The 23851-nt window shown below is 47.8% G+C and overlaps 2 protein-coding genes and 1 pseudogene across 2 annotated transcripts; 2 read left to right on the top strand and 1 right to left on the bottom strand.

The window, feature by feature from the left end:
• Positions 1 to 1280: 1280 nt before the first annotated feature.
• On the bottom strand, positions 1281 to 2069 carry LOC147981464 (uncharacterized). Its single transcript, XM_087515979.1, has one exon. The coding sequence runs from the start codon at positions 2067 to 2069 to the stop codon at positions 1281 to 1283; it is 789 nt and encodes a 262-aa protein (XP_087372105.1).
• Positions 2070 to 16196: 14127 nt separating this feature from the next.
• LOC147981463 (putative F-box protein At5g50220) lies at positions 16197 to 17338 on the top strand (annotated as a pseudogene).
• Positions 17339 to 21479: 4141 nt separating this feature from the next.
• Positions 21480 to 22568, top strand: LOC147981462 (F-box protein At5g49610-like). Its single transcript, XM_087517117.1, has one exon. The coding sequence runs from the start codon at positions 21480 to 21482 to the stop codon at positions 22566 to 22568; it is 1089 nt and encodes a 362-aa protein (XP_087373243.1).
• Positions 22569 to 23851: the final 1283 nt, after the last annotated feature.

The following is a 23851-nucleotide window of genomic DNA, read 5'->3' as shown; positions in this document are numbered from 1 at the left end:
CAGTATGATATTTGTTGAGAAGAAAAGAATGGCAGCCGCGCTATCAGCATAATCCAAGCTAACAAGGTGGCTTAAGATGAAGGATAGAGGACGCAAGGATTCATGAGCTGTTGATTGGAGGGGAGGTCTGCAAGATTAGGCAATCAATCTTTTTTGTATTAGACAACTTGTGAAATTGTGATGCGAGATACTTCTACCCCGAGGTGACCCACCAAACACAAACGAAGTGAGAGATAAATTGAATCCACTCTCTCTTTTGATATGGTAATCTCTATTATATTGCCTCCAATGCGTTGTACAACCTTGCTAAAGTGATGTAAACCGCACCACAATCGCCATGAATGCAATTCATGGATGGTGTGATTGCAGTAGTCCGTTGCGCCATCAATCAACAGTAGATCATCTTCTTCTTGCTCTCTTTTCTTAATCCTCATGTGAAACTCTATTTGAACAGAGGAACCAATAGAGATGCCTTGCCTAGGTCCAGTCATCTCAATTAGAGAAGCCTGCAAGACTATTATTAAGTAGCTCATGGTAACACAAGAATTATCTAAAGCTTATACTTTTCTTCCAGCCAATTGGCATTGATCTCAAATAAATGAAAAAATAATGTATGAACCCACAAAAACTAAATAATGTGAGTTGTTCCCTCCACAAACACAACTCAGTTGCACATGAAACTTGATGTTGACAAACCAACCATAATTAAGGAAACTTGCTACATTTATATGGAAAGACAAACCCATCTTTGTATAACACCCTGATGACGTTGCGACCCACCACCACTGCCTTGTCACCGTCGACCGCCCCATCCTCATCTCGTCATGGCCTCTGCCGGAGCTGCAGGCTGTTCACCGATGCTTCCATGGGGTGTGTGCCACTAGCAGGCCGTCACTGATGTTGCAAGCATCGGGTAGTGCCACATGTGGTGACAGGCGGCGCTGCTGCGAGGTAAGCACGGGCTTAGATCAGCCAGCCAACGCCTTAGCAGTGCCGTAAGAACAAACAATAAATTAATTACAGATCCATTTTTTTATCGGTTTCATGTACAAATAAATTATTTTTCTTCACAGAATGAACTGTGAAAACAAAACTCCGAAGCGTGGCATTCGATTTTCAAGAGAAACAAAAACTGAATCTTTATTTTTGGAGGGAATAAATGAAACAAAAACTGATTCGATAGGGTATTTTTTTTGAGGAATATAAACTGAATCGATAGGGTTTTTTTTTTTTGAGTTGAATCGATAGGGTTTTTTTTGAGACAAACTTGCAAAGCTTTATTAGGTCGTCACAATGCTTACAGGGACGGATGGAAGATCTCCGGAATGACCTAACCAGACACGGCGGCCACCTCCAAGAGAGAGTGCATGCTTTGCAAGATTGTGAGCTTCAAAGTTTGAGCTCCTAAATTCATGACTAAACTTACAAAAATCAAAAGACTCTGAATGATCTAAGATTTCATGTATGATTGCTCCATAAGTAGGAGCATTCTTCTTCTGGATATCTTCTATGACTCCTTTGCAGTCCGAGGCCACGTGGATCCGCCTTAGGTAAAGATCATCTGAAAGGGCAAGTGCCTCATGCACAGCCGGGGTTTCCAGCACTGTAGGGTCGGCAATGTGTCGAAAAGCTAGCACTGAAGCTCCCAAAAAACTGCCTGTTTCATCACGACTGATAGCTCCTACTGCCCCATAGCCTCCACGGCGAGAAACCGCCGCGTCAACATTTACTTTGGCACAGTTCGCCACTGGTGGCTGCCACTGCGTCGGCCTGGGTGCCCTTGCGGCAGCCGTCCTTGTCTTCGGCGTATGGACTACTTGCAGCTCAGAAATCAACCTGGTGATAAAGCCGTTCACTGTCACTGGTGACTGGAAAATGGCCTCATGAATCGCCTTTCGCCGTGCACTCCATATTGCCCACACCGTGACAATTGTCCTCACAAAGTCCTCCTTGGTCATTATTTCATGTATGTGAAACAACCAGTCCTTGGAGCATTCATTAGAGCATTCCTCCTGGGCCAGGATTTCGACGAGGTGTTCTGGCGCCAATGCCGAGACACTGTTGGACATTGGGCAAGTGAAGAGAGCATGCCTCCAGGTGTCTCTTGCCCCACAGAGATTGCAGCTAAACTCTGATGACATATGACGGTGGTGCAGGAGCTCGCCAGTAGGCATTGACTGTCCCGCGAGTCTCCACACGAACATTCTTACTTTAGACGGTACTTGTATATGCCAAATGTTGCTCCACTGCTTACTCTCATGCTGGACATGTGATGAACCTGCAGATCCGTTAAGCCAAGCTTCCCGCTGGATTTTCGTCCTCAATATCATACGGTAAGCACTCTTGACACTGAACTTTCCATTGGTTTCTTCATGCCAGCCCCAAAAATCATCAACTCTACGCGTGCATAATGGTATTCTGAGAATTTCCTAGGCATCAAACGGAGTAAAAACAGCTCTGACCACCTCCTCTTTCCATGTAGCCATAGTGGCATCGATGAGGTGTTTCACCCGTGCAGGTGGGTTTGGAACGAGGGAGGTGATTGGGCGCTTAAAGCTGTCCCTTGGAATCCAGTTGTGATCCCATATCGACGTTGAATCTCCATCTCCTATCCTCCTGACTAAGCCTTGCATCAAAACATCCCTGCCATCAAGTATAGCTCTCCAAATCTGTGATGGGTGCGATCCCACCTCTGCCTCAAGTAAAGAGCATTGTGGGAAGTACACTGCTTTGAGGATCTTTGAGCTAAGTGATGCTTCATCAGTTAAAGTTCTCCAAGCCTGACGTGCAAGTAATGCAAGGTTAAAGATTTCCAAGTCACGAAAACCAAGGCCCCCCAAATGTTTTGGCAAGGTCATAATGTCCCATGCCACCCAGCTTGGCTTCCTTTTTCCACGTTTACTTCCCCACCAAAATTGTCTAATAATAGCTGTGATGCTGTCACATAGACCCCGTGGTAATCTGAAACAAGACATAGAAAAGACCGGGATGGCTTGCGCTACAGATTTGATCAGAACCTCTTTTCCTGCAGCAGACAATAGTTTCTCCATCCACCCTTTGATCTTTTCCCACACCCTGTCCCTCAAATATTTGAAGGTCCCGTTCTTTGAGTGACCCACGTCGGTTGGCATCCCCAAATAACGCTCAGATAAAGACTCATTCTGGACCTGTAAGTGATTTTTCACCCCTTCTCTGACCGGGACCGGGCAACCCTTGCTAAAAAATATAGATGACTTGTCATGGTTGACCCTCTGTCCTGAAGCTCCACAATAAGTGCTCAGTAGGTTTGACACTGCAACTGACCCCTCTACACTAGCATTGAAAATCAACAGGCTGTCATCTGCAAATAAAAGGTGATTAATCGATGGCGCCGAGGGGGCCACCTTAATGCCTGACAAAGATGATGACTGAGAACTGGATTTCAAGAGGCACGATAGGCCCTCTGCTGCAATCAAAAATAAGTAGGGGGAAATTGGGTCTCCCTGCCGAATCCCTCTTGTAGGGTTGAAAGATTGAAGTCTCTCTCCATTCAGCATAACAGAAAAAGAAACTGATGAAACCATTGCCATTACTGTATTGATCCACTGCTCTGCAAAACCAAGTTTTGTCATGATCGCTCTCAAATAGGTCCATTCCAATCTGTCATAGGCTTTCATCATGTCCAACTTCAAAGCACAGAAACTGTTAGATTTTGATCTCGAGCGCTTCATGAAGTGCAAACACTCATAGGCACATATGATATTATCTGTGATTTGCCTCCCAGGCACGAACGCAGACTGCTCCTCAGATATAATCTCTGGCAGTATAACCTTGAGTCTATTTGCAACTACTTTTGAAGCTATTTTGTATAGAACATTGCAGAGACTTATAGGTCTAAATTGAGACAAAACAGTTGGATTTGTTACCTTTGGAATAAGAACGAGGACTGTGTCATTGATGCACTCTGGGCTCTCTTCTCCCCGGACTATCCTCAAAACAATATTGGTGACCTCTTCACCACATATATCCCAGTGTCGCTGGTAGAAATGAGTGGGAAATCCATATGGCCCTGGGGCTTTCGTTGGAAACATCTGGAATAAAGCTGTTTTTACCTCATCATTAGTGTATGGTGCACAAAGAGAGGCATTCATCTCATCTGTTACTTTCCGCGGGACATGCGCCATTACTGCTTCCACCTGTTGGACCCCCTCCGAAGCATACAAAGTTTGATAGAAGGAGTTAACCATCTCCCTTAATTCAGCCGGGTCAGAGACAATCACACCAAGTGAGTTTTGTAGTGCCTTGACCATATTTTTCTTCCTTCGTAGGCTAGCTCTGAGATGGAAAAATTTCGTGTTTCTGTCGCCCTCCGACAACCATTGAATTCGTGCGCGTTGACGCCACATAATTTCTTCCCTATGGTACATCTCAACCAACCGCTCGTTGATTTTGAGTTCAACGTGGGACGGGGCAATCCTCAGTGGATCTCCTCGAAGCTCCTCAAGGACTTTCTTCAACTGTTTTATCTCCTTCCTTACATTCCCAAAATTGTCTTTGCTCCACCTGTCAAGGCCTTGCGACAAATTATGTAGTTTCTTCCTTAGTTGCTTAGCCGAAGTGCAAGGTGCTTCGGCTATCCATCCCTCCGCAACAAACTGTTTAAGGCCCTCATGTTGCTCCCACATAAGCTCATACTTAAAAGTTCTCGCTGTCCGTGGTAAAACTTGGTCCCCACGTTCCAAAAGCAGGGGTGAGTGGTCGGAGGTGCTCCCCGTAAGATGCGTGATCGAGGCAGAGGGGAACTTTGCCATCCATTCAGCGTTTGCCAACGCTCTATCAAGCCTGCATCGTGTGTAAGTACCTCCAGTAACCCTCTTTTCAAAAGTCCAAAATTTTCCTTTATACCCCAGATCTAGCAACATGCAAATGTCGGTAGCATCTCTGAAAGCCTGGATTTGAGCGTTGCTCCGTTGTCCCACTCCCTCGTGTTCATCCGGACGCAGAACTTCATTGAAATCACCCCAACACAGCCACGGAAGAGTGCTCAAAAAACTGATATTCTTCAATGCGTCCCATGTCCGGGATCGCAAGTGTGTCTGTGCTTCCCCATAAACGCAGGTCATCCTCCACTTATCCTCATTATTCTCCTCTACTGATACATCTAGATGATATTCAGAGTAGCCAAGAATTTCAATTTTTATTGAATGGTTCCAAAAAAGACCAATGCCACCACTCCTACCATTGCTATCAACGGCATAAGCACTATCATATCCAAGAGTACTAGCAAGAGCTTCTACCCTGTCTCCTTTTATTTGAGTTTCTACGATACATAAGAGGGTAGGGGCAAATTGCCTCGCGAAGTCGCGAAGCTCTCGAACTGTCGCGGCTTTGCCCGCGCCACGACAGTTCCAACATATGGCATTCATTGGTCTCGGCGGTGCCCCTCGGGGACCGCCAACATTTGCTCAAGCTTTCCTTGCACTCCTTTCTTCTCCGTGGTGTTCTTCCCTGATTCTGCAGTCAACTTCGGCCTCTTTGGATCCTGCTTGGTGCTCGGGCTCTGTGGGGCTACAGCAGCCGGGAGAGTTAATGCATTGCTTGGCTCCGATGTGGCAGCTCCAGTTTTATTTGCTGCCGTTATTTTCTCGTGGATAACTGCCAACTCTGAGCCTCTCTTCCTGTTCAGCTCTGCTTCCTGCATCTCTAGATCTCTCTCCAAAACTTCATCCCCTTCATAGCCAGTACCTTCAACATGTGAGGAATCCCGGTCATTGCGTCCCCTACCTCCGGATCGGCCTCCTCTCCTTCCTCCTCTTATTCCTCCTCCTTCTCCTGGTCCACGTCCAATCCTCATCGCCCATGTCGCCCTCAGATCCTTGAAGATCAGTGCGGATGGGGGGTGCAACCCACTCCCATGTTCCTTGTTAGGGTTCCTTTTCCAGGCGGCGCTGCTGCGAGGTAAGCACAGGCTTAGATCAGCCAACCAACGCCTTAGCAGTGCCGTAAGAACAAACAATAAATTAATTACAGATCCATTTTTTTATCGGTTTCATGTACAAATAAATTATTTTTGTTCACAAAATGAACTGTGAAAACAAAACTCCGAAGCATGGTATTCGATTTTCAAGAGAAACAAAAACTGAATCTTTGTTTTTGGAGGGAATAAATGAAACAAAACTGAATCGATAGGGTTTTTTTTTGAGGAATATAAACTGAATCGATAGGGTTTTTTTAGTTGAATCGATAGGTTTTTTTTAGGGTTTAGCTAAATTTTATTCATCAAACGCCACAGAGAGTGGGATGCAATTAGGATCATGAGGCTGACCATACCAGACATGGCGCCCCTGATCAAGACCAAGAGAGAATTTAGCTAAACTATGTGCATCTCGATTGAGAGCACGACCTTCATGAATAAAATTACAAGTAAAAGAAGACGAATTAAGTTCTATCTCTTTGATAATAGCTCCGTAGACTCCTGCCGCTCCCTTATTGTATTGATGTCACCCACCGCTTGCTTAGAATCTGAAGAGATAACAAAGTGTTGTATCTGCAAATCTGCTGCCAGAGCTAGCGCTTCTCTGCATGCGATGACTTCTAGAGTCGATGGATCGTTGACCGCATGAATTACTAGGGCTGAGCTACCCATGTAATTGCCTTCCCTGTCCCGACATACCGCCGCTGCTGATCCCTTCCATCCGGCCCTCACTCCAGCATCTACATGGATTTTGCAATAGCCAATAGGTGGAGCTTTCGGTCGCTGTGCACTCCTACCAGATGATGTCCTCTGATTGGGTGTAGGCCTTGCCGTGTCCTGAACCATCGCCAACTCCTGGATGAACCGGTTTCACAAAGGAATGGATGGCATGCGGGCTTTGAAACACACCCTCATGGATTGCTTTTCTTCTCGCCGCCCAAATTGCCCATAGCGTTACCGCCATCAGTACGAAGCGCTCATGAGGGCGTGATTGTATGTGTGCAAAAAGCCACTGTTTCGCACTGGGTTCAGTCGTCGACGCTATCGCCTGTCCCAACTCCTCATCCACTAGTGCCCACGTACACTGGGACATCGTACAGTCCACGAGCGAGTGGCGCCAAGAATCTGGAGCTCCGCAGATGCTACATGAGCTAGAGTGAGCCATATGCCTGTGCGTCCTGACATCATTCGTCGGAATTGAGTGGTGTGACAAACGCCATAAGAACATGCGGATTTTACCTGGGACGGCGGTCCTCCATAGGGTTTTCCAATCATTTTCCTCCTTGGTCGAGTCCGATGGACCTGCGACTTGCTCCAGCCATGCCTCCCTGCGACGCCTGATTGCAACTAGCATGTTATAGGCCGATCGCACCGTAAAGTTTCCTTTCTTCTCGAAAAACCAACTCCAAAAGTCTGATATATTTCTGGTGCACAAGGGAATTCCCATAATTACCTTAGCATCCATTGGCATAAACACTTCAGTTACTCTCTGTATATTCCATCTTGCTGAAGTTGTGTCATTTAGCTCAAATACTAGAAGTGGAGGGTTTTGCACCCTGGATCCGAGTGGTCTCAGCATCTCCGCTCTTGGTAGCCACTGATCTTCCCAGATTCTTGTTTCTTCACCATTGCCAATCCTCTTGATCAGTCCAAGCTTTAGGGTATCCCTTCCTTCTATCATAGCCCGCCAGATTTGGCTAGGGTGATTCCCGAGCGCTGCCTCCAGTATGGAAGTTCCTGGATAGTATATACTCTTAAGTTTCTAGCACTTAGGGATTCTGGGTTTTGCAAGAGACGCCATGCCTGCCTAGCCAGCATGGCCATATTAAAAAGCTCAAAGTCCTTAAAACCCAACCCACCCATGCCTTTGGGCTGGGTCATCGTTTTCCACGACACCCAATGTGGTTTGCGTTGTCCTTGCTTAGATCCCCACCAGAACTTCCTAATCAACATATTGAGATGTTCACATAGCCCCCTTGGAAGCTTGAAACACGACATGGAATAAACTGAAACCGCCTGGGCTACTGCTTTCACCAGCACCTCTTTCCCTGCATAAGAGAGAGAATTTTCGATCCATCCCTGAATCTTGCTCCATAGCCTATCCTTGAGATATTTGAAGGCTCCATTTTTTGAATTTCCAATGTCTGAAGGCATGCCCAAGTACTTCTCGTTAAGAGTTTCATTGGGCACATTGAGGAGCACATTAATATCATGTCTGGTGCTGTCTGGAACCCCTTTACTGAAAAAGATGGAAGATTTAGAGTAGTTGATCCTCTGACCTGTAGCTTGACAATACATATCCAAAACTAGGTTCACCTCAGTCGCTCCCGCACTCGTAGCCTTGAAGAACAATAGGCTGTCATCAGCAAATAGAAGATGGTTCACCGGTGGCACCGAGGGTGCCACTTGCAGACCATGTGTAACACCCCGGATGTAACTTTCCCAATTTGTACTCCAACTCTTGCCGTTTCCTGCGTTAAGTTATATTTATTCCTCGGGTTCGGGTCTTTGTCCCCGTGTGTTGTTTTCGTTTTCATGCATCTCATATCATGTCATCATGTGCATTGCATTTGCATACGTGTTCGTCTCATGTATCCGAGCATTTTCCCCGTTGTCCGTTTTGCATTCCGGCGCTTCGTTCTCCTCCGGTGGTCATTTCTAGCTTTCTTTCGTGTGTGGGGATTAAACATTTCCGGATTGGACCGAGACTTGTCATGCGGCCTTGGTTTACTACCGGTAGACCGCCTGTCAAGTTTCGTATCAATTGGACTTCGTTTGATACTCCAACGGTTAACCGAGAGACCGAAAAGGCCTCGTGTGTGTTGCAGCCCAACACCCCTTCAATTTGGCCCAAAACCCACCAAACTCTGCTCCACGTCCTAGAGCGTTCGATCACGATCGCGTGGCCGAAAACCGCACCTCATTTGGACTCTCCTAGCTCCCTCTATGCCTATATATACACCCCTCCATTTTCGGATCTCTCCTCCCCCTCGAAACCCTAGTTCAAAAAAAAAACATCTCCGCGCCGAGCCGGACACGTCCGACCCGACCAGAAATTTCTCCGCCGCCAATCCCGCGCCGCCACGTGGCGGGCGGACCACTTCGCCGCCGCCGCTCCCACCGGCCCGCCGGGGCCCAGGAGGGGCCCTCCCGGCCCGGTCGACCGCGCGCGCCCCGCGCCCTCTTCTCCCCGCGCTCCGGCGGCCACCGCCGCCGACGCCCCCGCCGGCCGCCGAGCCGCCCTTTCCGGCGACCTTCGCCGGCTACCTCCACCGGCAGCCTCGGGCACTGCTTACGCCGGTGGACGCCGCCCCTCGACGCCGGCGAGCGCGCCTCGCCGTCCGCGCCACGCCGCCCCTCGGTCCGGCCACCGCCTCGCCTTCCTCCTCTCCGGCCAGCTCGAGCTCCGGCGAGCTCCATCTCCGACGATCTCCGATGTCCGCGCCCTGCTACAGTGCATCTCAGATCTGAGATCCGTTTTAACCTAACGGTTGACTTTTCCCTCTCCCCCTTAATTTTTTATGCAATCTTTGACTGATGATATCTCCGCATCCGTAACTCCGTTTTGGACTTATAGTATATCAAAATCTTCGTCTCGACGAGTTCATCATTTCATTCCATTGCATAATTTTCATTTGAGCTCATCTTGATGCCCAAAATGTTGTTAGAAGGAGGCTTCGTGAGTTAATTGTCAGATCTGCTAGTTCATCTTAGACTTTTGTCATTTTTGCCATGATTATTGTGTGCATGATATGCCTGTGAGTCCTTCATATGTTTTGTTAAGCATTTTGTCTTCTTTCCAGAGGTGCAACCCATGCATTCTTAGGATGTGTGTGGTGACTTGTGCAAGCTTGCAAAGTGAGGCACCCGGTAAATCTGTTTTCAGGGACACTTGTTTTCGCTAAGTCTGGGATATTTTAGTTCATGATGCCATATGTTCAGCTTGTTTCCTAGTGATCCGTGCCTCTTTTGAGGATGATCAGTAAAGGAGTTTTGTTAATCATGTTATGCTCTATCCATCCATGTCTTTGTTTGCAATTATGGAGCACCATAGCTTGAGTCAATCGAGCTCTACTTTTGCTTCATGGTGAATCTGGGCAGATCGTCAACTCGTTTGCGATTTTGCCGGCGTTGTTGTAGTTGATCCGTGCATGCTATGCCATTGTTCTTGCCATGTCTAGCTTGTATTTTGTGCCTTATTTATTGGTGTATGCTTGCCTTGCCATGACTTGCACCGTAGTGAGTGCATCGAGCTCGTTTACATGCCTTCGTGAGTTATATTTCAGCATGTCTCAGTTTTCACCAAGTCTGAAAACTAATTGTGTTTTTGCTATCTTCGTGTGCCCGTTAGTATATTTTGTGATCCCTTTTGGCCCCAGGTCACTTTGGGACTTTTGTTAAGCTTGTTGAGTAGCTCCATGCCATGTTCTTACTTGTCTTAATCAGGTCTTGTTTCATGTTGTTTTGCTGCTCCGAAGAGGGCTTCGTGATCTGAAATTTCAGACTAGTGTTAATTTCACTAAGTCTGGAATCTGTTTTGCATTTGCGTTTTTGCCATGCTTGTTTGAACCTCATGATGGATGAATTGGACGTGGCTCAGTGCTAGTCTTTTGTTAAGCATCTTGTGTGCATCCCTTCCATGTATTTTTTTGTCATGTTTGGTGGCTGTAGCATGTTCATCTCATTGCATTTAGATGCCTACTTGCTGTAAATCGCAGACCGGTGTCATTCTTAAATCGCTTGCCATTTCCAAACCGTAACTCCGATTCCAATGATCTTTATATCGTTTTCAAGCGATTTCATCCCCTCTATCCAGTGGCACACTTGGAATTCCAAGTTGAGGCCAGGTTCATGCTTTTTCTGTCATATCTTGCATTTTGCATCCCGCATCGCATCCCGCATAGCATATCATCATTTCATCATATTGCTTTGTCTTGCACGTGGTTGATTGTATCCTTGTTGCTTGTTTGTCTTGTTTGGGTAGAGCCGGGAGATGAGTTCGCTACCGAGGAGCCCGTTGAGTTTGCTTGTGAGGATCCAGTCAACTCTGACAACTGTGCAGGCAAGATGATCATACCCTCGAAATCACTACTATCTTTACTATGCTAGTTTGCTCGCTCTTGCTATGCCAATGCTACGATGCCTACCTTTTGCTTGTCAGCCTCCCAATTGCCATGTTGAACCTCTAACCCACCTTTGTCCTAGCAAACCGTTGATTGGCTATGTTACCGCTTTGCTCAGCCCCTCTTATAGCGTTGCTAGTTGCAGGTGAAGATTGGAGACCGTTCCTTGTTGGAACATCTTTTATTTACTTGTTGGGATATCATTATATTGCTATGTTATCTTAATGCATCTATATACCTGGTAAAGGGTGGAAGGCTCGGCCTCTCGCCCAGTGTTTTGTTCCACTCTTGCCGCCCTAGTTTCCGTCATATCGGTGTTATGTTCCCGGATTTTGCGTTCCTTACGCGGTTGGGTTATATGGGAACCCCTTGATATTTCGCCTTGATTAAAGATTTTCCAGCAATGCCCAACCTTGGTTTTATCATTTGCCACCTAGCCTTTTCTTTCCCTTGGGTTCTGCAGACTCAAGGGTCATCTTATTTTAACCCCCCCGGGCCAGTGCTCCTCTGAGTGTTGGTCCACCTGTCAGCTACCGGTGGCCACCAGGGGCAACTCTGGGCTGGCCTACCCGTACCTAGGACAATCTGAGTGTGCCCTGAGAAAGAGATATGTGCAGCTCCTATCGGGATTTGTCGGCACATTCGGGCGGTGTTGCTGGTCTTGTTTTAACCTGTCGAAGTGTCTTGAGTTACCGAGATACCGAGTCTGATCGGAACGTCTTGGGAGGAGGTCTATTCCTTCGTTGACCGTGAGAGCTTGTCATGGGCTAAGTTGGGACTCCCCTGCAGGGATTGAACTTTCGAAAGCCGAGCCCGCGGTTATGGGCAGATGGGAATTTGTTAATGTCCGGTTGTAGATAACTTGAACCTTAATTAATTAAAATGAATCAACTGTGTGTGTTACCGTGATGGCCTCTTCTCGGCGGAGTCCGGGAAGTGGACACGGTGTTGGAGTTATGCTTGCGTAGGTTGTTCTTCTAGATTCTCGCTCGCGCTTTGCCTCCTCTTCTCGCTCTCTTTTGCGTATAAGTTAGCCACCACATATGCTAGTCGTTTGCTGCAGCTCCACATATACTTTTGCCTTACCCTTCCTATAAGCTTAAATGGTCTTGATCGCGAGGGCGCGAGATTGCTGAGTCCCTGTGGCTCACAGATACTATATCTCCAGATGCAGGTCCAGGTGATTCCGCTCCAGGTGATGAGTACGAGCTCAAGTGGGAGTTCGACGAGGACTCTCAGCGATATTATGTGTCTTTTCCTGATGATCAGTAGTGGTGCCTAGTTGGGGTTTGATTCGGGGCCTTGTCGCAAGTTGGGTTCTTTTCTATTTTGGCGCCGTAGTCGGGCCATGAGTGTTTGTATGATGGATGTTATTTATGTACTTTGATGTGACGTGGCGAGTGTAAGCCAACTATGTATCTCCCCCTTTTATTCTATTATACATGGGATGTTGTAATGATTGCCTGACTTGCGACATTGCTTTCAATGCGGTTATGTCTCTAAGTCGTGCCTCGACACGTGGAAGCTATAGCCGCATCGAGGGCGTTACACCATGCAAATTGGATGACTCATTTCTGGATTTTAAGAGGCACGAAAGGCCCTCTGCTGCCAACAAGAACAAGTATGGGGAGATTGGGTCCCCTTGTCTGATACCCCTTGAGGGAGTAAATTCCTCTAATCTTCTTCCATTAAACATCACTGAGAATTTTACCCTAGACACAAGGCTCATAACTATGTTGACCCACCTCTCAGTAAACCCCAGTTTCAGCATTATAGCTTGCAAATATGGCCATTCAACTCTGTCGTAGGCCTTCATCATATCGAGCTTAAGGGCACATGACTGATGCTTTTTTGCCTTGTTCCGCTTCATAAAATGAAGGCACTCATATGCTGTTATAATGTTGTCTGTGATCAACCTGCCCGGGACAAAAGCCGATTGCTCTTCTGATATTATTTCAGGTAGTACTAACTTCAAGCGATTAGATATTACCTTAGAAGCAATTTTGTATAAGACATTGCATAGACTTATAGGGCGAAATTGAGACAGCTGGGTGGGATTCTTTACCTTGGGAATTAGAACCAAGATTGTCTCGTTTATGCATTCAGCTGACTCTGTTCCTTCTACAATTTTTAGCACCACTTGGGTCACTTCATCCCCACATACCTCCCAATGACGTTGGAAGAAGTGTGCTGGAAACCCATCCGGGCCCAGTGACTTTGTTGGAAACATCTGGAATAGTGTCGTTTTAACTTTTGCTTGGCTGTATGGGGCGTTGAGCATTGCATTCATTTCTTGGGTAACTTTGCATGGGACTGAGTCGAGCACTTGCTGCATGTTCTGCACCCCCTCAGATGTATAGAGGTTTTTGTAAAAATTATTCGTCAAGGCCTCCATCTCCTCCTTTTCTTCTGTCAGCTGCCCGTCCTCCCGCTGCAGGGATTTTATCTGGTTCTTCCTCCTCCTGCGGCTGGCCCTGAGCTGGAAGAAGTAAGTATTCTTATCCCCGTGAACTAGCCAATCCAGCCTTGCCCTTTGCCGCCACAACATTTCTTCTCGGTGAAATAACTTGACCAATATGTCGGATATCTTTATCTCTGCGTGTGTCGGTCCCATCCTTCCTTGGGATTTGCGCAACACCTGCATTTGCTTTTTTAGCTGGGCGATCTCTTGCCTTACATTCCCAAACTGGCTCCGTTCCCAAGAACCCAAATCATTGGAAAGTGTATGCTTCTTTGCATGCAGCGAGTCCACAGAGTTGCCCTGGCTCTTTGTCCAACTAGCACCCACCACGCCAGGGAGAGAAGGATCCCTTTCCCAGCAGGTTTCATATCTAAACATTCGTGGCGCCCGCCTGCATGCATGGTCTTCCGTTAATCGAAGCAAGACCGGTGTGTGGTCGGAGCCTGCTGCATGTTTGTGCTCCACCGCAGCATTTGGGAAGGCCAAGAGCCACTCAGGGGTAGCCACACACCTATCAAGTCTCACTCTTGTATAAGTGCCTCCAGATACCTTTTTTCAAAGGTCCAGTTGATCCCACTGTAACCCAGATCAGTTAAGCCACATGTGTCAAGCGTATCCCGAAACGCGTCCATTTGTGCTTGGCTTCTCTGTCCCACTCCATCATGTTCATGGGCATGAAGTACTTCATTGAAATCCCCCATAGCCATCCATGGGAGATTGCTTGCATTAAGTGTACCCCGAAGAGTATTCCAAGTCTTGTATCTCTCGTTCACCTGGGCCTCCCCGTACACAAACGTAGCCCTGAATTTTATCTCAGCAAGGTTTTCAACTATAACATCAACATGATACTGCGAGAAACCAATAACCTCAACTTTTATTTCATCTTTCCAGAAAATACCTATTCCTCCACTCCTACCTGAGCTATTTATTGCATAACTCTTATCAAACCCTAAAGTACCAACTAAACTCTCCACTCGGGAGCCCTCTATTTGAGTTTCCAAGATACATAATATAGAGGGGGCAAACTGCCTCGTTAGATCACGAAGCTCGTTAACCATCACGGGTTTGCCAGCCCTGTGACAGTTCCATGTTAAGATACTCATTGCGCTAGGCGCGACCCCCCTTGGAGGCCCGCCAAACGCGCATCTGGGTTGTTTGTTGAGGTAGAATTCTTTGGAACTAGCTTGTCACTTGCACTGGTTTTGGATCACTTGGGATCTTGCTTGGACGGACTTGGAGGTACCGTAGCCGGTAGTAGAGCCAAGGCATTCTTCCCTATATCTGGCAGTGCAGGAGCCATGATATTTGCTCGCGCTGGAGCTGTCTGAATGACAACTCTCTTTCTGTTCGCCTCAGCGTCTTCCATTGCAGTATCTTTCAAAGGGTCACCAAGGTTATCAGCGTTGCGGTTTTGCCCTCCACGGCCCGCTCCGCGACCTGACCTCCCTCTTCCTCTATTTCCTCCCTGTCCTCTGCCTTCTCCTGGTCCACTACCCAGGCCCCTGAACCATGACGCTCTCAGATCCTTGAAAACCTGTGCATTGAGTGGGTGGATACCATCCCCACATTCCTTGAACAAGTGGCCCAGATTACCGCATACCGAGCACCAATCTGGAAGCCGCTCAAACTTTACTTTGAAAATCACTCTTTGCATAACATCTTGCTTCTTGATCACAAGGGATACATCATTCTTCAAAGGTTTGGTGACATCAATCTTCACTCGAACCCGAGCAAAGTTTCCTTCAAAGTCCTGCGATCTTGGCTCGGCATATATGAACTCGCCAACAGTAGAGGAGAGAGCTTTGATCTTGGGGAAGAAACCATCGGGCAGGTCGTGGATCTGCATCCATATATCAATCTTGTTCAACTCAATTGTCGTCGGTTTTGTGTAGCCGTCATAGGGCGCCAGTACGACTGCTTTCCCCTTGAAAGTCCACGGACCCTCCTCCATCACGCGTTCCCAATCACCAAGGCACGAGAACTGGAGCGTATACAGATTCTCCTCTAAAGGCCTTATCTTCACTTCCTTTGCCAGATCCCATGCAACTCTCATGTTCTTGTAGAACCAATACTGACTATAGGGTTTCTCTGTGTAAACCCTAGCTATAGCCATCCACCGAGTCGCCTCCTCCGGAAGTTCCTCATCCTCTACTACCACATCCTGAAGATCGCCTTCCTTCAACCCTAGCTCTTCCATCATTGCCTCCAGATCAGACCCAGCCATGCCAGATCCAGATGCGTTATCATCCATCGTTCTCTTGCCCGAGAAGTTCTGTTCCGCGGGCGGTATTGTCCCCATCAGGCCTCCACCTCGCTGCACCAGGGCCCCGGAGCCCCGGAGATCACCGGCGGGGAGGGAGTAGCGGGGTAGTGCGGTCTCTACGGTGGAGCTACGAGCGGCGCCGCCGAGAGGAGAGAAACCCTAACTCGAGGGGTAATTATGCTCGAGGAGTCTGGAATCTAGTTGAATCGATAGGTGAACTTGCAAATCGAACCAGGCTAAAGGCTATACTATAAAAAAACATAGGCTCACCCGCAAAAAAAAGGCTAAAGCCCAGCCAAAGTTCGTTCCCAATTATTACGTCCCCTACGGCGTACCTCCGCCGCCACAAACCCTTCTTGCTCCTGCTCCTGGGACGGGGATCGGCAGCCGGCAACCATGGTGGAGGCCGCAAGACCAGTATCGGCGCGTGCCAACCGCGGGCTGGCAGACGAGATTGTGATCTGGAAGATCCTCGTCCGCCTGCCCCCCAAAGCTCTCCTCCGCTGCCGTGCCGTCTGTCGCGCCTGGCACCGCGCCACCTCCGCCCACGACTTCCTCCTCGCCCACTACGCCCACCAGCCCGCGCTCCCCGTCGCCTTCAGCCGCGACGATGGCTGCAGCCGAAGCATCATAACCTTCGACCACCGGGCCGCCGACTCCCAGCTCCAACGTGTCACCCGGCTTGAGAATAGGGTCTCTAGTCTGTATTACTCCTGTGACGGCCTCCTCCTCCTCCTCTGTTCCCGTGACACAACTGGCACCGACATCTGGATCTGCAACCCGGCCACTCGCCAGTCGGCTCGCCTGCCAATGGTTTCTGGCTACGTCATCTTGGGAATGTACAGGCACGACCCTACTGGCGAGTACCGACTACTGATGTGTCTTGAAAGTGGGGAAATCAACGGCAACGATGCCTGCTACATCTTCACATTGGGCCCCGTCCAGCCACGAGGAACATCGGGTGGCAGCCGGAGGCGAAGGAAGTGTATTGCAGCGGCGGGCAACCTGTCTTATTACGTGGCAGTCTACATTGTCCTTGTCCCTCAGAGCAACGTGAGATTGGAAGCAACAATATCATCGTTTTTGACACCTCAACAGAATTGTTCCGGCAGATGCGCGCTCCAGTTGCTCCAGTTGCCCCTCGCTACAATGAGCTGTTTGAGATGGATCGTGTGCTCGGCATGTACATCTGTAATGATGGTGTAACTACCATTGATATCTCGATGTTGCTGGACTATGAAAACAAGGTCTGGACCTTCAAGTGCAAGATTGCATTACCGGTTCCTGAGATCAAGGTGATGTGTGGAAAGCATGAAGGTTCTAGGTATGCGGTGGTCGTGCCTGGAAATGGTAAGTTGCTCGTGCTGGTCAAATTTGCCGGGTGGCTACTTCAGGTTGACATGGATGGCAAGTTGGTTGCCACTTTCCATCGCAAGGAACTGTTTCCTACTCAATTGCAGCTCAAACAAACTCTAGTTCCACATGCATTCTTTCCAGCACGAGATGGTAATCTTGTGAATGCTCCATTTTTAATCTGAAGGCTGCAATGTGTGATTTGAATCTGATCGACTATAAGCCAGAGCTTCTTGGCACCAACCCCCTCCGTTCCTAAATGTAAGTATTTTTAGAGATTCCACCATGGACTGCATACGGAGTAAAATGGGTGAATCTACACTCTAAAATATGTCTATATACACCTGTATGTAGTTTGTAGTAGAATCTCTAAAAAGACTTATATTTAGGAACGGAGGGAGTAGATGGTTGTATCCTCATGAGCTGCAATATGTATGATTTGAATCCGATCGATTATAAGCCTACTAGCTTCTTTGTTGATGCATATAAAACTCAGACAGTTTCATAGTTGCATGAAATTGATGTTTATCCAGACCCTTCCATGTTGAAAGAAGTGGCCACCATGCATGTTAATTCTAAATTTATCAAGTAATTTTTATGTAAGTTTGAACTATGGACTCACTATTCTACGTGATGTTCCTATTATCTTGAACCGAAGAACTATTTTGCTCTTTTATCTACTGCTGTTCTTAGCGCTTACTACTCTGGTAGTCTATCTGCATTATGTCTATTTCTTGAACTGAAGAACTGACTTTGCCATTTTTTATCTAGGTTTTTTTTCATGAGAGATTATCAATGGTGTCCTCAATACTGTATCAATGAAATCTTTTTCTTGTTATTCGTTCTTGTTCATGAGTCGCATCTGGTTTATAATAAATTGATCAAACTGTTCTGCACAATTCAATCTTTCTGATTCATTGTTTGAAATATTTGCCAATTGGTCTGCCTCATGGCTCTGTTTTTTCGTAACTGAAGAATCGACTTGGTTGTTTTTATTGAGGCCTCCTTCTTTTAGGAAGAATATCCAACAGTTTTCTACTTTTCTTAACAATATAGCTGAGTCTGAAATTAACGCAGATTATCCCTCTTGTTGTGCAGAAGGTTGAACCTGATTTTTAGTCATGAATCCATTGGATCAGGTTAGGCATTGAATGTTCTGCTAGAATTCTTTCTTTCTGTTGCATCCTTAGGAATAATGTACTCTATCATTTTTCTTTAGGTGCTAACCATTTAAAGGTATCGATGCTTTCTCTAATATTGAAGCTTATCACTAGCTCAAGAGCTAAAACATGTACTGACAAGCCTAAGAAAGGTTTGTCAGGTCCCACGTTATATTTTTCTCGAGACAGTGTCATTGCCAGCCATGTTCGTTTTCCTCTGCTCGATCCGAAGGGATCACCCATCAGTTGTAAAAGAAGGTCTGCATGTCTAATGTGTTGTTGAAACTTGAAAGACGACAAATCATTGGTTACTGTATATGTATTATGTGCCAGTGTTAGCTGCTCAAATTTGAGTTGCTCTTGTTTTGCCGCATAAATTCGACAGCCAACTTTCTACTGCATAACCCCTTTTGGAAAACATGGTTACATTTCACACCATGGGTGCAGTATATAAGTTGTTTCTGTTTGGCCAAAATATGTTTGATCCTTAATATGGTCATTACTTGTTGACTTTGTGTTTTTGTTTGGCCAAAAGATTCAAATATGGCTGTAGAACTTATCATTTGGTTTCGGACTGTATGGAACATTGGTCATGATATAGATCCAAGGGTGTTTTTTTCCAGAATTTTCGTCCTAGTGCCATTAATTTGCACCGCTAAATCTTCTCTTGTTACTCTTCTTTACATACTAAATACCATACTAATTCTGCAATCAAGAACATAATTATATTTAGTACAATATAAGTGATTATCCAAATCATGATTATGTATCTCTCAGGTTGTGAAAAAATAGCGCGCTACAAGATATAGCGCCACCGTTCTCCAGATGCTACACAAGTTATAGCGTACTATATTTCAAAATAGTGTTTTAAAAATGTCAAATATATCACATAATTTAAGGATTTCAGCAGCTAAAAAATTGTCCTGGAGCAATATATGCATAACCAGTTAACCACATAGAAGAAGCAGTGTCGCGTGCTCCCCATCTGCTCAACGACCGCACTCCCTCGTTTCCTTCCCATGACAGATGCTTATAATAGCCGCAACAACGCATGGGAGCAGGAGTAGCCCTAGCTGCCATGCCACTCTTCTTCCCCGGGCAACAACAACAGCAGGAGCACACGTACTCAGCAAGAACAGGAGCTCAGCAAGGTGGAAGAAGCAAAAAAAAAGTATTACGTGGTGGCTGACTTGCCGTAATTGTTGGCAGCGTGGCTGATGTCGTCCCTCGTGGTGTTGGCTGGAGTCGAGCTGGAGGAAGCCCCCACCATTGCCGCTCACGAAAAGAGGCCACCGACGGTGCTCATAGCTCAGGTGGGAAGGGTGAATGAACAGGTTGGTTGTTCATTAGGTCTGCCCATGTGAGACTAAGAATAAGAGGGTGTGGGTTGTGGGTATGTTGCCGGCCGATCGGTAGCTTTGCGCCGCTGGGGCTGGGCTATTGATTTCTCTGCTTCAGGTTTTTGCTTGATGCCACAACGCTATAACGCTACAACTTTTAGCGCTGAAATAGCGCGCTATAATGTGATTAGCATTGTAGCGAGCAAAATTGCTAAAACATATTGTGCCCCTTACAGATACGCTATAGAGATGCTATATCGCCGAAAGTGTGCTATTTTTTGTTGTTGTGAGATGTGCACTTAATAGATTTTAAAGGCTTTAGCTTTTGGATTAAATTCCAGTTTAAGAAAGAGAGACAAAACACATCGAACTCCTCCTGCATCGCGCCTAGCCAGTTGGGGTCGTGAAGAGGGGCGCGAGCCGACGACGGACTGGTGATGGCGAGGATGTCGAAGCAGTGCACAAGTACTCGTTGGCGGCATGGCAGTTCCTCGGGCAGAAAAGATCGGTCCGAGCGCGAGTCACCATGCGGCGTGGGAGTGACGGGGCGGGTGGGGCCTCCGACGCGATGGGCGAGGATGATGATGAAGAACCCGTCGCAGATTAGGCACCCCTAGCCGAGTTCGCTGAGGTGGTGGGCGTGGAGATGGTCGACGACCCGTAGGCCACAGTGGAATCGGGCGAGGCCGGGGTCGAGCCTCCAGCCGCAGAGGGCGAGAGGGGCTACCGAGTTGGCGCCCGTGGCACATGGCACCGAGTCGGCTCCCGTGGCATCCGAGCCTCCAGCCGCAGCGGGTGAGGCAAGCAACGAGCTGGCAGTCATGGTAGTCGTGTTCGAAGGGAGCGCCCTCACTGGGAAACCAGGAGGCGGCCCAAGAGCGAGCGTGACATCCCCCACGGGGCCTCTGAGAATCGCCCGGAACGGTTGGGACGCCTGGCGATGAGCCATCGGTGAAGGGCGACCATGGTGACGACAAAGCCATGCTCGAAGAGACCTACTAAGACGGAAACACCCTCTCATCAAAGTAAAAATGTCTCGAGGTGATCACATGGTGAGAGACGGACTATAGCACCGGTAGCCCTTTGTGCTGGCAGTGTATCCGAGGAAGATGCATGCAAGAGAGTTTGGAGCGAGCTTATGGGGAGTGGTAGAGGCAATGCTAGGGTAGCAAAGACACCCAAAACCTCGAATCTCGTCGTAGGACGGTGGAGTGGCATATAAGAGGTGATGTGGTGCATAATTCCAACAAGTCCTGCATGATCGGATATTAAGAAGAAGAGATGTCGTGGCAACAGTATCTGGCCAAAAAACGGGCGGCACATTTGCGTGGAAGAGAAGTGTGTGAACACAATAATTAAGAGTGCGAAGAAGACACTCGGCATGCCCGTTTTGTTGCGAAGTATAGGGGCAAGTAAGACGAAATATAGTACCATGTGTGGTGAGTAGGGTACGTGCGGCGAGATTATCGAACCTCTTTCTCATTGTCAGGTTGGAGCACATGTATGAAACAAGATCAAAACTATTGGCTTCTTGCAAAATGTCATGACCAAATAACATTTGAGGAGCCCTCACAAACAAAGGTAGGAAATACTCCGATATCTTGCCATTATGAGCAATAGGACCGCCTCGGCAGAGCAGAGGGCCGCGTGACAAACTAGGGCTCTCATTATTTGTTGAGAGCCTGTACGGCGGTTGGAGCCTGCCCAGCCCGTTTATCCTGTTCGAGATTGGCAGGCTAATCCCCAGCCCAAATATATCTCTGCGAGTGAGAAACACCGATCTACCGACGCTCCTGGGACGGATCGAGAGCTCCCACCCGGCGACCATGGCGGATTCTGCAAGAGCAAGACCGACGCGTCTCCACCAAGGCCTTCCGGAGGAGATCGTGATATGGGAGATCCTAGTCCGCCTGCCCCCCAAAGCCCTCCTACGCTGCCGTGATGTCTGCCGTGCATGGCGCCACGCCACCTCCACCCAGCCAACCGTCCCCCTCGCCTCCGAACGCAAATACATATACTGCGGTGACCGCCAATACCAAAACATCACCACCTTCGACAATCGGGCCGCCGACGCCCAGGTCCAACATGTCGCCCGGGTCCAGCTTGACGACACCATCCGTTTGGATGCCTCCTGCGACGGCTTCCTCCTTTTCACAGACAAGACTGGGGCATGCTTCTCCATCTGCAACCCGGCCACTCGTGAGCATGCTCGCCTGTCCATGCTTTCTTCCTTCGTGCCATTGGGAATGTACCAACACCGCCCGACAGGTGAGTACCAGATACTGATGTACCCGAAAAATTGTAATCCAGAAAACGATGACTTCTACATCTTTGCATTGGGCTCGGTCCAGAAGCCGAGGAGCATCGGGCGGTCGACGGAGAAAGGGACTTTCCATGGGGAAGCTGTCCTACTCCATGGTAGTCTGCACTGGCACCTAGAGAAACATGAGAGCAACATTATAATGGTATTCGACACAATAGCCGAGTCGTTCCGCAAGATGTGTGCTCCGGTTGTTCCAGACCATGCTAATATGTTTGAGATACATGGCATACTCGGCATGTCCAACTTTACTGATGACGTGAAAATCATTGATATGTGGATGATGGAGGATTATGAAAGCGAGGTTTGGGCCTTAAAATATCGGGTTGAATTGCCAGTTGCATATCTCAATGTGATGTTTGGAAAGATTGTCGATAGTTGGAGTGTGGTGGTAGACTCTTGTGATGGTGATGTGCTCGTGTTGGTAAGATCTGACATGTGGCTACGTCACTTTGATATCAATGGCAAGTTGATGGTCAGTTACCATCGTGAAGGTCTCCGTCTTAATCAACATCGACGCAAGCAAACTCTAGTACCACATACCTTCTTTCCGGCACTAGATGGTTATTCTGTGAAGCGTTGGCCTTTCATCTGAATGATTTTGAATGAGTTGGCGCTTCTTAACAGTCTATCCTTATGATCTTCAATATGTATGGATTGGGTCCACTTAAGCCTATTGACATATACAAAGTTGTGATCAGGAAACCCGGACTGTTATATGGTTGCATGACATTCATATTTTTTGGAAGCTAAAATTACCAAGTGGATTTGATCAGTTGATCTGCCACACATGTGTCTGTTTTTCTTACTTGAGAACTGACATGGATTTTATCGAGGTCTTCTACTTTTTTGGAGATTATCTTCTGCTTTTCTTAATAATACTATATTTAGCAAATGCACATTACTTTACTGGTTCCTAGTTTTGTTCCGGATAAATTAAGGCAGATTTTTCTGTCGACCAAAAAGTTGCACTTAATTTTTAGTCATTAATATCTGCCGCATCTGGATACGCATCAAAATTTACCGCTCTAACTATGTCTTTCTGTTGCATCGTTAGGTGTTAAGGCTGCTTGTAGTCGTTAAGCTAGTATCATATGCTGATACTTTCTCGCTAATGTATAGTATCATATAATCCAGTAGTCGCGGTGGTCGTGGAGACGGGGAGGTCCTGGAGGGCCTACTTGGTGGTGCAGAGGTCGCGGTGGCTTGGCACGACAGTGGCCCGGCGCGGCAGCGCACGAGACTGCGGGCTACTACAGAGGCAGCGAGCGGTGGCTCGTGCTGGAGGAGCATGGCGACGTCTTGGCTTAAGGGGTGAGTGTTGGCAATAAGCCATGTCCGTGCGGTGGTGATCAGCGCCAGCGCCAGGTCTGGTCCGTGGAGGGTGTGGCCGTCCGTGTCTTGGCCATTGTCTGGGCATTGTCCAAGTAGTGTATGGCCAGTGTGCGTGTGTGTCCTGGGCATCGTCCAAGTAGTGTATGACCAGTGTACGTGGTGTGCGTGCGTATGTCTAGGTCCAGGTTGGATGCTGGTATGTGGCCGCTTCCGAGTCACGCTGGGCAAGTCGTGCGGCCGTTGAACGGAGCCGCACTCTAGACGTGCACGCATGTAGTGATCTGTTAGGGGAACCTGCGTCGTGCGCGTGTGCAGATCGTAGACACAGTGGAGCACGTCATGGGCGCATGGGCTGGAGTGGGGCGTGGCGGCGTGAGTGCGCCCGCGTATAAAGCTCCCCCCTGTACTCTTGTAAGGTATGCCAGCTAGTTGGATAATAGAAAACGGCGTCTGCGCGCCGGGAAAATCCACTGATGTCTCCTCTTCCTTATTCCTCCTCGGTTCATACCAGAGAGAGAGGGAGGGGGGAGAGAGATGGGCACT

This window comes from Triticum urartu, chromosome 3A (genome assembly GCF_056163025.1).
Source record: "Triticum urartu cultivar PI428250 chromosome 3A, HENAU_Tu73, whole genome shotgun sequence".
NCBI classification, from domain to species: Eukaryota; Viridiplantae; Streptophyta; class Magnoliopsida; order Poales; family Poaceae; genus Triticum; species Triticum urartu.
The sequence above is the reverse complement of the archived record's forward strand: the minus strand, read 5'-3'. Positions and strand labels throughout refer to the sequence as shown.

Bases quoted from the DNA above. Each gene is read 5' to 3' on its own strand.
- LOC147981464 (XM_087515979.1), bottom strand. From the start codon at position 2,069: ATGTCCAACAGTGTCTCGGCATTGGCGCCAGAACACCTCGTCGAAATC.
- LOC147981462 (XM_087517117.1), top strand. From the start codon at position 21,480: ATGGCGGATTCTGCAAGAGCAAGACCGACGCGTCTCCACCAAGGCCTT.